Raw genomic sequence first — 13,990 nt, 5'->3', positions numbered from 1 at the left:
CGAGCCCTGGTCCGGGAAGATCCCACATGCCGCGGAGCAACTAGGCCCGTGAGCCACAGCTACTTAGCCTGCGCGTCTGGAGCCTGTGCTCCGCAACAAGAGAGGCCGCGATGGTGAGAGGCCCGCGTACCGCGATGAGGAGTGGCCCCCACTTGCGCAAATGGAGAAAGCCCTCACACAGAAATGAAGACCCAACACAGCCAAAAATAAATAAATAAAATAAAGAATTATTTAAAAAAAAAAAAACTACAGAGAAAGCACAGGTATCAGCAATTTTTAACATCACTCCTGGTCTTTCAAAAGTTCCTAACTGGCCTTTGTAAACGGTCTTATTAGCTCGAAATATAAGAGCAGATGGGTATGACTCCTACTACTTTAATAAAATACTGTAATTTTCTTCTTAAACCATGCAATTATAAGGTAAAATATTATGCTTTTCTTTTAAAATTCCATTTACTCAGGCTACATACGGTATCAAGAAACAGAAATCTACAATCTAAAAGCAAATCCAAGGAAAAACAATACACAGTCGGTTCTTATGAAGGCGGTAAACCTGACGAGCTCTGAAGACCTCACAGGCAGAACTTGGTGGCCTTCTCTTGTTCGCTACCATTACCATCACTCAGACACCAACTTACTCATTTTTTCTCAGTTCAAATTTTTTGAGAGAGCAAGAGAAAAATCTCCTTGAGTCAGGTGTATCCATTCAGGCCCAATCAGCTGAGTTCAAGGTGGTAAGGACATCTGAGCAAACATGGCCACCTAGGCCCATGTCTTAGGTACGGCCTGCGGGAGAAACAGGTTCTCTCAAAAGGATGTGTGGGCAAGGATGCAATGACTGACAATTCTATTTTAGTGTAGTTTAAAAAACAGCAGTTGACACCAAACTATTTAGAGAGAGAGCAATAATAAGCAAACATATAAATAGATACAAGTAACAAAAAATGACTGAACTCTGACTTTTTGTGTGTGTGCTGTCACTGTTATTTAATTGTCTCACATAATATTATCCAAGACTGAAGTAAATCTTTCGAATTATTCTGCTCTAAATACAGACATTCATGGGTCTTTCCATATTTATTACACTACCAAATAATTTTATAGTTGATCTAATTTGATCTGCTACTGTTCCATAGTTTTGCCTTCAGAATCTGTAAAAGGAAGGAAATGAAACGATGTAACTATTTTAAAAATATGTTAGTAACATGTTTTTATTAGTTTTTCCTTGGCTACCCTTTTCCTTGTGTTTACTGGATTCCTGTATTCAATCTGATTCAATAGCTGAGGAAGTGCATGTATGAGAAGGATCCTATGAGGGGAATCAAACCACATGATCATCATTAGACAGTTTCATATCAAAACTAAATTCTGGCCACTTTCCTGACCTCAATCTATTTCTATGTGCCATCTCTCTTGGCTCCTTTGCTTCTCATTTTGAAAATTTTTAGCAGCTATATTGTCAGTTCCGTTTCCTCTTTTGGCCCTACTTTTCCTCTATGCACCAATTCTAATTCCCCATAGCTAGCCCCACGCCAAAGCCCATCACACTGCACATTTTCAGATTGGAAGGTGCAATGGATCTATTAATCTTATTGGATATTTAAATGAAAGTGTGGAGCCATGGGTGAATATCCTGACTGGTCAACCACAAAGAAACCTACATCTGCCTTGTTTGCATAAAATATCATGACAACTTAATTACAATCTTTGAAAATCTGGACCTGCAGATACATTTGTGTGCATTTCCTCACTTACTCATTCTGAGGGAAGGATTCGGTTGTCACTGTCATAGCCCTGGTTATAAAAGTAGGAAGCTAGGCTCTAGAGAATCAGCAAACATGGCTGAATTTCTGGGGATGTGGGAACGTGGAGGGTTTGAGAAGAACCATATTACAGGGACACTTGACCTCTTCTACCCAGTTCCATTTATAAAAGGAAAGACCACCTTTTTTTTTTTTTTTTTTTGCGGTACATGGGCCTCTTACTGTTGTGGCCTCTCCCATTGTGGAGCACAGGCTCCGGACGCGCAGGCTCAGCGGCCATGGCTCACGGGCCCAGCCGCTCCACGGCATGTGGGATCTTCCCGGACCGGGGCACGAACCCATGTCCCATGCATCGGCAGACAGACTCTCAACCACTGCGCCACCAGGGAAGCCCAAAAGACAACCTTTTAACATTAATGTTTGTCTACCACCTACCATGTGTGTGTTCTTGACTGTGTGGCTTTTCAGGGCTGGTTTGAGGAATCAGATCTAAAAAATCTACTGCAGTATATAGAGAATTAAAAGAACGGAGTGTTTTAGTATTTAAAGGACATTGAGTTTTGCAGTTTTTCTCATTTTTTCCTTTTTCCTTCTACTCCAAGTTTCTCTGAATGCCTTGTCCTCTTTGAAAGTTGCAAGATGCCAGATCACTTCTATATGGCATCATGGATAAGCCACTGTCAGGGGCAAATGGGTGTCTAGCCAAACAGCTCAGTGTAGCATCTTTCTACCAACTTCCCTGTGAAACCTTGGTCCCCACAAAATGAATCACTGGCAGTGTTTCAGTGTTTGCCAGCTCCCTCCTGTACAAAGAGTTTTAAGTAAAGAAGTAGTAAAGATGGAAACAGACTAGATTATTATTATCTTCTGGATATACAAGTCATATAGGCAGATTTAGAAAATATATAAGCCTCTATACAAATATATACAAGATACATATATGTATGCATGTATAAAAATTCCCAGGTTTTCCCTGTTAAAGAGAATTCTAACTTGGACTTGTCAGGGTCTTCCTTTCACCCACATTCTGAGGAGGATCCTGACATGCCATGTCAGCTATTTTGAGCTTTGTAATGAAGGATTGAGAAGAAAAGGTGAGAAGGATGAGACATAGAGGCTGGAGCTGAAGTTAGAGTATTTGTGGAGCGTTTGAGGTGAGTATGACATGGAAGCAATTTCAGCATTTAAAAAAATTTGCTTACATCTTTTATCCCTCCTTCAAAGTGTTTATGAATAAAAGAAACAGAGTTATTTCAAAATTACTTTGGTTGCTGGACTGTGTTCTCTGACCACAGGGTCATTCTCTAAGACTGGACAATGTGTGTCATGACCATTAGCACCACGCAGATTGCTTGTCACTTGACAGACTTACCATCTGACAAAATTAGATCCTTTTCATCATCTGACATTAGATCAGAAAACAAATCTTTATATTCTGAAGGCAATATTAGATAAAACATGGTGGTTTAGAATATAACTAACAGCCCGTGAGATGTTCTTTGTGAGTGCTTTTCAAACTTTGCTGACCAAAACCCAGTGTAAAAAAAAAATACATTTTACATTCCAGTCCAGTACCTTCACTTGTGTGCATATAATGAAACAAAAAGTTAAATGAAAAAAATACTCACCCTTTTCTAATCTATTCTTATCCTTCTCTTATCTTTTCTAATACTTATCTTTTTCTTTCTATCCTATTCTCATTCATTGGAAAAAAATTCTGCTCTCCTTACCTACCCTTTTAGCATCAATTTTATTCTAGTTCAAGGAAAAACACCAGTTATTAAATCCATTTCATGACCCACTAAATTTTTTTCACAACTCACCTAACCCACAATATGGAAAGCACTGTATCTCGTTATATTTGATTCCAGTGTTCATTGAATAAACAGCCCTCACAACAACCTGAAATCAACCCCATTTTCTTCACTTAATTACCACTAAAGTTCTTTAAGATTATGAATTAGTTAAGCCTAAGAGCCTTAAAATTTTTTTTTTTTTTTTTTGCGGTACGCGGGCCTCTCACTGTTGTGGCCTCTCCCGTTGCGGAGCCCAGGCTCCGGACGCGCAGGCTCAGCGGCCATGGCTCACGGGCCCAGCCGCTCCGCGGCACGTGGGATCCTCCCGGACCGGGGCACGAACCCGTGTCCCCTGCATCGCCAGGTGGACTCTCAACCACTGCGCCACCAGGGAAGCCCGGGAAGCCCCAAGCCTTAAAATTTGAATGACCAACTTAAATCGTTCTGATGCAAAGACTTGGGAATACCTACTCGACAATTTGTCTTTTCTTCCGCCATCCTGGGAAGCTGCCGATCATCCCCTTCATGAGAGGCCGTATAGCTTTTTCTCAGTTCTCTCACGGGGGCCATAGTGCCCTCCCTCCTTTGCATGAGTGTTGCTTATCACCAGCTGGGCCGACTAGAATAATAGTGCTGCCACCCAGGTACCCAGATACACTGTCTGACTGGGCCTCTTAAAGATATGTATTCTGGCTGGAACTGAATTCACCAGGCTCCTCTGTATAGTGATTTGGGCTGCTTGAGCATCTTCCAGAGGGTCAGTGATGAAACTAGATTAGTTCTCTAAGCATGCTCCCATCGATTTCATGTTCTGTCCAGCCACCAGCTATGCTGCTGAGCCGTCCACCAACTATTCAACAGATGGCCTCTACCTACCTTTTCCAGCTTTCTTCATCCTTTTTGGATCCCCTACTGTAGCCCAGCTGCCCTACTTATCACCTTCTGAATATAATTTGATGATGCCTCTGGTTCACACTTCTGGCCATGCTTTGATCCCCTGAAATGCCTGCTTTGCCCCTGTTTTTCCTTCTGGTGGGACACCTTTCACAACCTCTTCCCTACCTGCGCCTCTACTTGCACACCTCCTCTTCACCAAATTACATGAGTAATTCCTACTCCTCCTAGACTCAGCTTCCATTTCATCTCTTCCCAAAAGCCTTTTCTAACACTCTCTATGTCAGGAGACCCCCTATGTGGTCCCACTATACCCTCTATCATAACACTTACCTCTCCATAAGGTAGTTTTCACTTTGCTTTGCAGTCACCCACGTTAGACGGTGAGCACTTTGAGGGCAAGGACAACGTTCAATGTATATTTATGTCCCTAGCACCTCTCACAGTTTCTTCTTTCAATGGTGGTAAAAACATATAACATGAAATCTACCTTCTTCACAAGATTTTACATCGACAGTACAGAACTGTTAACCATACACACATCATTGTACAGCAGATCTCTAGAATTTTTTCATATTGTGTGACTGAACCAGCACAGCTTCTGAATAAATAAATACATGCTATTGGATTATTTTTAGCCATCTTAAGTCTCAACTAAATTTCGAGATATTATTAAATTTTTCCCTTCATACATTACAAGGATCTTTTCTTTCCTTGTGAGTTTCTAGATTATATACTTTCTTTCCTTGTGTACTACCTTGCCCTGTTTCATCAAGCTTTTTAATTCATTGTGTGTCTTCGCATTTACTTTCTCATATTCTCATGGCTCCTTTCCCCCAGATGTGATTGTGTGGCCACAACTCCCTTACTGTGGGCCCCGGTGTCTCTCACAGTGACCAGCATCTAGAAGGTGCTCAGTGAATGTCTGGTACCTTCCTTCAAAGATTTCAATAGATTTTTAACAATGATTTTTCTTTTTTGAGTATAGGATGAAGGTGATGAAAGACTTAACTCTCATTTTTTTATGGCTAATAAATGATCAAACTCCTTTCTTTGAAATTTAGTGTTAAGCCTTGGATAAAAAGGGTACTTTTTTTTTTCAAGTGATATACCTACCATCTGAGACTTTCCAATGTTCCCGGTTGTCATTTGTGGTAGGTAAGGTGGTCTTTTCATCTTCTTTGGCTAAGTCGGTTTCTAAACGTCAGGAAATTAAGTATTAAATTAATTGAAAAGATTAAACAAACCTCATACATGAATCATCTCATTGATATGGTAATAAGCGGAGATCTCCAGACTCTACAAATGTCTGATTATTTTCAATGCTCTGAGCTTGGAATCTCTGGAACAGTGCTTTGGGTGAGGACCAATGGTGACAGAGTTAAGATCAATGAATGAACATATATATATATATATATATATATATATATATATGCCTTGACTTTTATTAATAAAAACACAGCATAAAATCAGGTCATGTTCTTTCACAAAACCATCTATAGTGCAAGTGTTATGGGAAATGTAGGACTACCTACCAGTCAATGGAGTCAAATTTAGAATGACTGCCTTATAGCTCACTATCGCAAGAGGAATTTGCAACTCTAGTCTGCTAGGCAGGAGGAGAGGGCCTTAAATTCTGAGAATAAAAGAGTTCGAGGTAAAACCAACTGGTCATTGGACGTCTCTGCCCACCCGCTCCACCTCCATGCTGCCTTGGGGCTTTGTTTGGTTTGGCCCACTCCTGGTGACTTGACCACCAGCCACAACTGGCTCTCAATTCCCAAACCCCACGCTCTGCCCTTCCTCCCATTGCTGGTACTGTGACCTCACTAAAGCCTCTTGGGTCTGACCAAGGGCAGTCCTCTGTCCCCTGCCAGCTTCTTTCTAGTTAATCCATTCTGAGAGGCAGCAACTGCTTTAATTGGTTGTCATCTGCACCACACTGATTGTTAAATATTTTCAATATCACCCCTGCCTGGAGCTTTTAAATTTTATTTCTATTTATTACATCCTTCTTTGTCCAATGGAGACCCCTGTAGTCCATCACTTCATCGGCTTTCTTGCAATTGTCCTCATCTTCACTGCCTCACCTGCTTCCTTCCCAAATGCCAAGTAAAGTAACAAAACTGTACTCATTTTCCATTCCCATATTCAAAGCCAATGAGCAAATCACCTGAGCACTCATTTAGGGCACCAGTAAAACAAGGAAACAAAAAAAATGAGAAAAATAAAAACTTTGGGAAAATAATTTGATATTCCAAATGAAGTCGTCATGGAAATACTCAGAATTTTGTTGGAATACTGTACAGTATTAGTTTTATTCTAATTGCATTTATTCTAATTGCAGGGGTGGCAGTACTCTCTAATATTTCAGGGCTTACTACAAATCATACATCTAGGTTTCCTCTCCTGCATCCAGGCAGCCGAGCACCTTTGCAGGGAATCACGCAACTGTTCATTGGAGTTACTACAAATTTCACGGTCTCTAAATTCCACTGAGCCCTCAGCTCTGAAAAAAAAAAAAATGGCTTTTTCCATTGTTCTTCTCTCCTTTCCTCTTAACAAATTATTTCAAATCTTCACCTCTTCCCTTATAACCCTAGTCCTTCCCCTAGTTTTTAATCTTGGGACCTGCCCTTGCTGCCCATTTTGTTCTGAATCCCCCCATCCGACATAATTCCCTGCATCCCATCCATCACCTCTTCCCTTCTCTTAGGTCTCAGCAGCAGAGATGCTTCCTGTGTGAAGCTGACCCTGAGCTCTGAAGCTGGTTTTCTATTGCTGTCTTGATGACCTTTCTCTTTCCACCCCTCCATCTTCACCCTCTCACTCTCCAATGGTAGTTAAATGTTAACACCCATCCATCCAGATATCTATCTCTCCACTTATTTATATTTTTGAATGTGTCAAACATGCACCTGGAACAAAATTCAAAAGCCACGAGAGACCATGCAGTGAAGAAGTCTTCCTTCCCCAGCCACTCAGGCCCTTCCCCACAGGATCACCATGGTTATCAGCTTCTTCTAAAAAACTACCACCTAGTTGCTGATGACTTCATAGCCTCATCTCCAGCCCAAATCTCTCTGCTGGCTTCCAGAGATATGTGTCCCTCACCCACTGGACATAAATTCCTCTTGAAATTCTGCTCCTTCTATATTCCTTACCTTGCCCACAGCTTCCCAATCATTTTCATGACTTAGCACACACAGCAAATGTCAAGGACAATAGAGGTAACCAGCCTGGGGATTCCAGCTGCCCCATACTCAGTCTGTGGAGCTAAGGGGACCATTAGCTCCACACCCCCAACCCATTTGTGGCTGATGGTTTGGGAATTGCTGTCTTAGGGAATGACACCACCATATGTCGAGATGCCAAAAACACTGGGACATTCTTGACCCTCCGGAGCTCTCTCTTAGCCTCTATCTCAGATTGGTCAAGTTCTGTCAACTTTATATCTTCAAATCTAGCCCCTTCTCTACATCTTCATGGCCACTTCTTGGTTAGGGCCCTCATCATTTCTCTACCTGCAAAAAGATTGGTCTTACTACTTTTGGTCTCTCCCATTCAATTCATTCTTCTCATTAAGAACAGAATGATCATTTCAAAATTTGAACTTGCTCCTGTCCCTGCCCTGCCTAAAATCCTTCACTGGTTTTAACAAGATAAGTAACCTCTCCACCTCCTGACATTTCTCACTTCAAATTTTATTTTCCAGATAAAATGAATTGGCGGTTCACAGAAAGTTCTGCCTTATGTCTTTACCTTTGTACACTTTGTTGCTCCCTCTGAATGAACCAACCATCCCATTTATCCCCACCTTAGCTAATGCCTTTTTTCCTCTCATGACTTGGTTTTGATGTCACCTCCTTCAGAAAGCCCTTCTATTGTGTGAAAATCCTGATGGGGGCCCTTCCCACTGTTCTCAGCAGCCAGCATGTTCCTCAGGCCTGCAGCACTAAGCACCCCAGCTCCACAGGGAGCTGCGGTCCTCCCCTCCCACTCTGGTCTCACTTCTGCCTTCCTCATTCCACAAAATTGCTCTAATCAAAGTCACAAATGACCTCTGTGTCCTACATCCATTGGGTACTTTTCAGGCCTCATTTTATTTGACCCCCTCGCAGCTTCTGACAGTGTAGACCAGCCCTCATTCCTGAAACACTCTCCGCCTTTAAGTCTTCCATGGTCAGAGTTCAGGGGCTGTCCTGACTGATCACCCCTTTTTCACAGTCCTCTGTCAGCTGTTCCTGTTCTACTTAACCATTAAAGGCTAAGTTCCTCCAGGCACCCCCGCTCTCTCCAATCTCCATCATGCTCATGACCTCATTCCTATTTATAGGCAACAACTCCCAGTTTGATAACTGCAGTCCAGATCTTGCTGAGCTCCAGAAAGTATGCAGTTCTCTATGTAATGTATCCATTTGAGATATCCTGTAGGTATTTCAGAATCAAAATGTAAGAAACTAAACTCATCCTTCCTCTACTCTGGCACTGCACCCGTCCTCTGCCACCCAACAGACACACGCATAGGCAAACACACACACTCTCTCTCTCTCTCTCTCTCTCTCTGTCTTTCTCAGATAATTTCCTCTACCATTTTTTCCCCATATTGGTAAACCCACCCCATTGCTCAAGCAAATGAAGTCTGAGTCCTCTGACATTCCCCAGAGCCAGACTGTCATCAAGTCTTTGATAATTCCACCTCCTAAATATCTCTCAAAATTCTACAGCCTCCAGCCTCAGCTGTAATCACCGCTTCCTTGTGTCACTCTGCTACCACCCTCCTGATACTGGTCTCCCTGCAAACAGTCTAGCCTTGTTCCAATTTATATTCCAAACTAATCACAACCCGATTGGGTCATTCTCCATCCAGAAGCCTCTGCAACTCTCATCTACCCTTCATGTCTCTCTCAGCTTCATCTCGTTAGGCTTTGGCCACACAAACTATTATTGGTGGTTTTTCAAACAAGGTGACATGATTTCCTGCCTCAAGGTCTTTGCTCACATCCCCAGGTATAAGCTCTCATAGCACAGCACCCTGTACTTCTCATGCCTAAGTCTCACCACAGCTGCAGACATTTGTGTAAATTATGATCCCCTGATGGACTGTAGGTTTCAAAAGGCAAGAACAGGTCTATCTTCTCCACCCCCATATTTCTAGCTCTTAGCACTGGCTTACAGTTGACACTCCATAAACACTGGTACATGGAAGGGATGTTGGGCTCTCAAAAGGCACTTGAGTGCCTTTCTGTAAGTGAATTAATTTATTTATGTTTGTATTTTCATATTTCAGATGAGATTTTCTTTAAGGCAAAAGAAAGAAAGATGAGACCACTTCCTTGTAAGTTTACAATTAGAGAAAATACCAATAGGAAAAATAAGCTTATTGAAATTTATTTTTTTAAAGTTACCTAAAAGTAACTGTAGTGTTGTGGGTTGTATTGTGTCCCCAAAAAAGATATGTTGAAGTCCTGCTCCCTGGTACCAGTAAATGTGACCTTACTTGAAATTAGTTTTAGCAGATATAATTAAGTTAGGATGGGGTCAGACTGGATTAAGGTGGGCCCCCAATGCAATTACTGGTGTTCTTATAAGGAGAAAGAGATTTGGCAACATAGACACACACAGAGGGAAGACAGACTTGTGAAGACCGTGGCTGAGACTGGAATGAAGCAGCTACAAGCCAAGAATGCCAATCACTGCCACCAGAAGCTAGAAGAGGCACGGAAGGGATTCTTCCCTAGAGCCTTCAGAGGGAGCATGGCCTTGCTGACACATTGATTTAGGTCTTCTGGTCTCCAGGACTATGAGACAATAAATTTCTGTTGTTTTAAGCCACCCAATTTGTGGTAATTTGTTATGGCAGCCCTAGGAAACTAATACATATGGTATACATAAACTTTATAAGGCAATAGTGTCTTTAAGATGTGATTTCTTTAGCATTCTTTTAAGAAACTTTATTTCAAAGGACACACTAAACCTGGTAGTTTATTTTGTCAATAAATTACCTTAAAAGTGAGGAAATATGAATTATACTTATTTATATTAAATAGTGATTCCATTTTAACATATATTTTAATACTCTTTTAATAGCAGCCCAGTAAAACATCATATCTAAAAGATTACCTGATTGATATGGCTGAAAATTTATCAACTCTCCAAGTGCAACAAGTTTCTCCTGTGGAAAAATTTTGTAATCAGAGAATTAAATGACCACAATTACTAACAATCATTCTTTAATAGAAAAACACTTTGATTCTTGATGTTTAAGTAACCAACAACTGTTTTTAACATACTAAAAATTACATAACCAAATGAGTAGTGTTCTTCTGCTGATTTCTTCAAACCTTTATTGCCTCCTTATTGTTCTTAGGAATAAGATGCAAATCGAACCCACAGAAAATCAGTGTATGCCTTGATCTAGGGGAATTGGTTTCAGGCTATTATTGAAGTCAGTTCCCTTGGAGCTATTCTGACATTACCTGAATTAGATCACTTGTCATTCTGGTCATTATTTGTTCACTTATTTCAATGTCTTCGAGATCTGTAAGAACCACCCAAGTTCCATTCTCAAATTTCACAGGCATAGAGAAGACAATCCCTTCAGGAATACCAAACTGGCCTGCAGGGAGCAAACACAAAGCAAAGCAAAACAAAAGCACTCAGATAAATAAACCTTCCTGGTAACACTGTAGAAAAGGACAGACATGGTACATGCTTTTTAATGATAATGGTGGATCTAATGGTGGATTTAATGATAATGGAGGAATTTCTGCGAATTCCTCCCCAGGGAAGATTGAAACACTTACTCGAGAAGTATTTATTGAGCACCTCTCCGAGTTCTGACAACTTGCCCTTCTGTGTTTCTCTCAGAAGGAAGAACCGTTGTTCCCTCTTTATCCCTTTTGTCCCTGCTGGGTTCAGATGCCCTGCCTCTGCCTTGGGAACTAATGCAGTCCTTCTCTTCCACCTTGTCTGGATTCCTTTTGTCTGCTTCCTTGGCTTTTCCTTGCCCCCCTAGGTAGCCCCTGAGCCCGAGCACTTGTCCAATCTCGCCTTTGCTCTTCCAGCCTACTACTGCAGTCACAGAGCCAAGGGGCAGAAACTGGGAAGAGAAAGCGGTGATCTCACAGTTCCTAGTTTAAATGTGCTCCAAATAAAAAAATTGGGTAATGCTTATTACTAACTGAGCAACCTTCAGATAAGATGCCTCCCGTTTTTTGTGTCTCAATCAAATAAGAAGATTATTCTTGCCATTCTAGTCATCAAAAATGTTGCCAGTATGGAGGTTCCTTAAAAAAACAAAAAAATAGTTACCATATGATCCTGCAATCCCACTCCTGGGCATATATCTGAAGAAAATTCTAATTTGAAAAGATATATGCACCCCAATATTCACTGTAGCACTATTTACAATAGCCAAGACGTGGAAGCAACCTAAATGTCCATTGACAGATGAACGGATAAAGAACATGTGTTACTTTTATACAATGGAATATTACTCAGCCATAAAAAAGAATGAAATAATGCCACTTGCAGCAACATGGATGGACCTAGAGATTATCATACTAAGTGAAATAAGACAAATACCATATGATATCACTTATATGTGGAATCTGAAAAAAAAGATACAGATGAACTTATTTATGAAACAGAAATAGATGCACAGACATAGAAAACAAACTCACGGTTACCAAAGGGAAAGGGGGGGCTAAATTAGGAGGACGGGATTAACATATATACTCTAAAATATGTAAAATAGATAACCAACAAGGACCTACTGTATAACACAGGGAACTATACTTAATATTTTGTAATAACCTATAGGGGAAAAGAATCTGAAAAAGAACATATACGTATAACTGAATCACTGAACTGTACACCTGAAACTAACATGACATTGTAAATCAACTATACTTCAATTAAAAAAAAATGTTGTCACTAGGGCAAAATATCGAGGAGAGTCAAGAAACCAGGATCTAAAAGACTTTTCCGTAGAGGATGTCCCAGGCCCTCTGTTCACTCTCTACTTGAGAGCCAGCCTTATGAGTGAACAGCAGATGAGGGTTTACATACGTGGTACCATTTCAGGGACACAATGATCACTTGCTCTTCACTTCACTTGCCCCCAACACTGAACTGCTTATTGATGAATTCCTACAGAGATTAATTCAACTTTTTTTTTGGCTGCACCGCGTGGCTTGCAGGATCTTAGTTCCCTGACCAGGAATCGAACAGTAGAAGCAGGGAATACTAACCACTGGACTGCCAGGGAATTTTTTTTTCTTAAATTCCATATATATGTGTTAGCATACGGTATTTGTCTTTCTCTTTCTGACTTACTTTTACAGATAAAGATGAGGTTTTAAATCTCTATTTCACTAAAAAGGTAACACAGTGATTTGAATTCACATGTGCGGATGTTCGTGCACGTTAACTTTAATTGAACAAGACGCATTGAGAGTCTACCCATGAAGAAGCAACAGGTAGACCCAGCCAAAGCCCTGCCCTCAGGGTGGGTGAACTCTAATGCAGAGGGCGTATGGGACTAACCACCCCATCCATAAAGGCAGGCTGTGATATGCTCTCTGATAGAGGAACAAATGCTATGTGAGTACAGAGGACAGAGATTAATTCTGACTTGGGGGATTTAGGGAGATTTCCGTGAGCTGCACCATAGTCACTGAAACAACGGGAAGGATTGTGGTTCCATTAATAACATAAAGGATACAAGAGGTGGATCAGACTGGGGAGGACGACAACAGGTTCAGTTTGGTGTGTGTTGGTTTGAAGTGACACCATGACATCCAGGTGGCAACGTTTGACAAGGTAGGGCTCAGCAGCAAGGCCCAGGCCTGGAGCTTTGGGAATGGATGGGTTTGTTCAGGGAGAATGTAAAGCACAAAGGGAAGACATGCTCTAGGTAGAACCTACAGTGCACACAGCATCAGCTATTCTCTCTTTCTTATTTTTCAAAAAACAGTAGAAGTGCTCTGAATAGTTTTTAGCAGATTAAAATAGTAAGAATATAAAAATATATCCACAGTATTTGTGGACGGAGAGCAAGCTTTCCACATTCCGGCTGCTGCCTGGTACTCTGAGATCTGGGTCTTGCTGTGCCCTTTGTATCGTGTGTCTGTGTCTTTGCTCCTGCAGCTCCTGTGCCCAGAAGTTCTTTCCATACTTGTCTGTCAGGTAAACAACTACTCAAACTTGCAGGTGACACTTCCTGAAGTGTCACCTCCTTTATGATGCCGGTCCTGATTCTTCCTGCTGCCTGCTGAAAATTGACCTTGCTTTCCCTTCCTCAGTAGGGATACAGTGAGAAAAACTTAACAGAAGTATTTCATTTATGTATGTGGCTCTCCTTTACTCTGCTGTGAGCTTCCTGAAAGGCAAAAGCCAGGCCTACTCCTTATGTGTGTTCCCAGTGCATGCACACAAAATACTGTTGCACTGCTGAATGGATAACTGAAGGAATGCATGCATGAATGAATGATTATGGAATTGTGAAAATCCAGAGAGCTTACAGAGCCTTTA

At 41.3% G+C, this 13,990-nt stretch overlaps 1 protein-coding gene across 1 annotated transcript in view; it reads right to left on the bottom strand.

Annotated features, from left to right (window-relative positions):
• MDH1B (malate dehydrogenase 1B) overlaps positions 1-13,990 on the bottom strand; it is a gene marked incomplete at its 3' end in the record, with an annotated part of 38,864 nt that overhangs the window by 10,180 nt on the left and 14,694 nt on the right. Inside the window, exons 8-11 of the mRNA XM_079710676.1 lie at positions 10,933-11,072; positions 10,577-10,628; positions 5,570-5,650; positions 2,199-2,264 (exon numbers count right to left, since the gene is read on the bottom strand). Of these exons, the coding sequence (XP_079566802.1) occupies positions 2,199-2,264; positions 5,570-5,650; positions 10,577-10,628; positions 10,933-11,072 (339 nt within the window). The remainder of the gene's footprint in view (positions 1-2,198; positions 2,265-5,569; positions 5,651-10,576; positions 10,629-10,932; positions 11,073-13,990) is intronic.

Source organism: Hyperoodon ampullatus (genome assembly GCF_949752795.1).
Source record: "Hyperoodon ampullatus genome assembly, chromosome: 8".
Classification (NCBI taxonomy): domain Eukaryota; kingdom Metazoa; phylum Chordata; class Mammalia; order Artiodactyla; family Ziphiidae; genus Hyperoodon; species Hyperoodon ampullatus.
The sequence above is the reverse complement of the archived record's forward strand: the minus strand, read 5'-3'. Positions and strand labels throughout refer to the sequence as shown.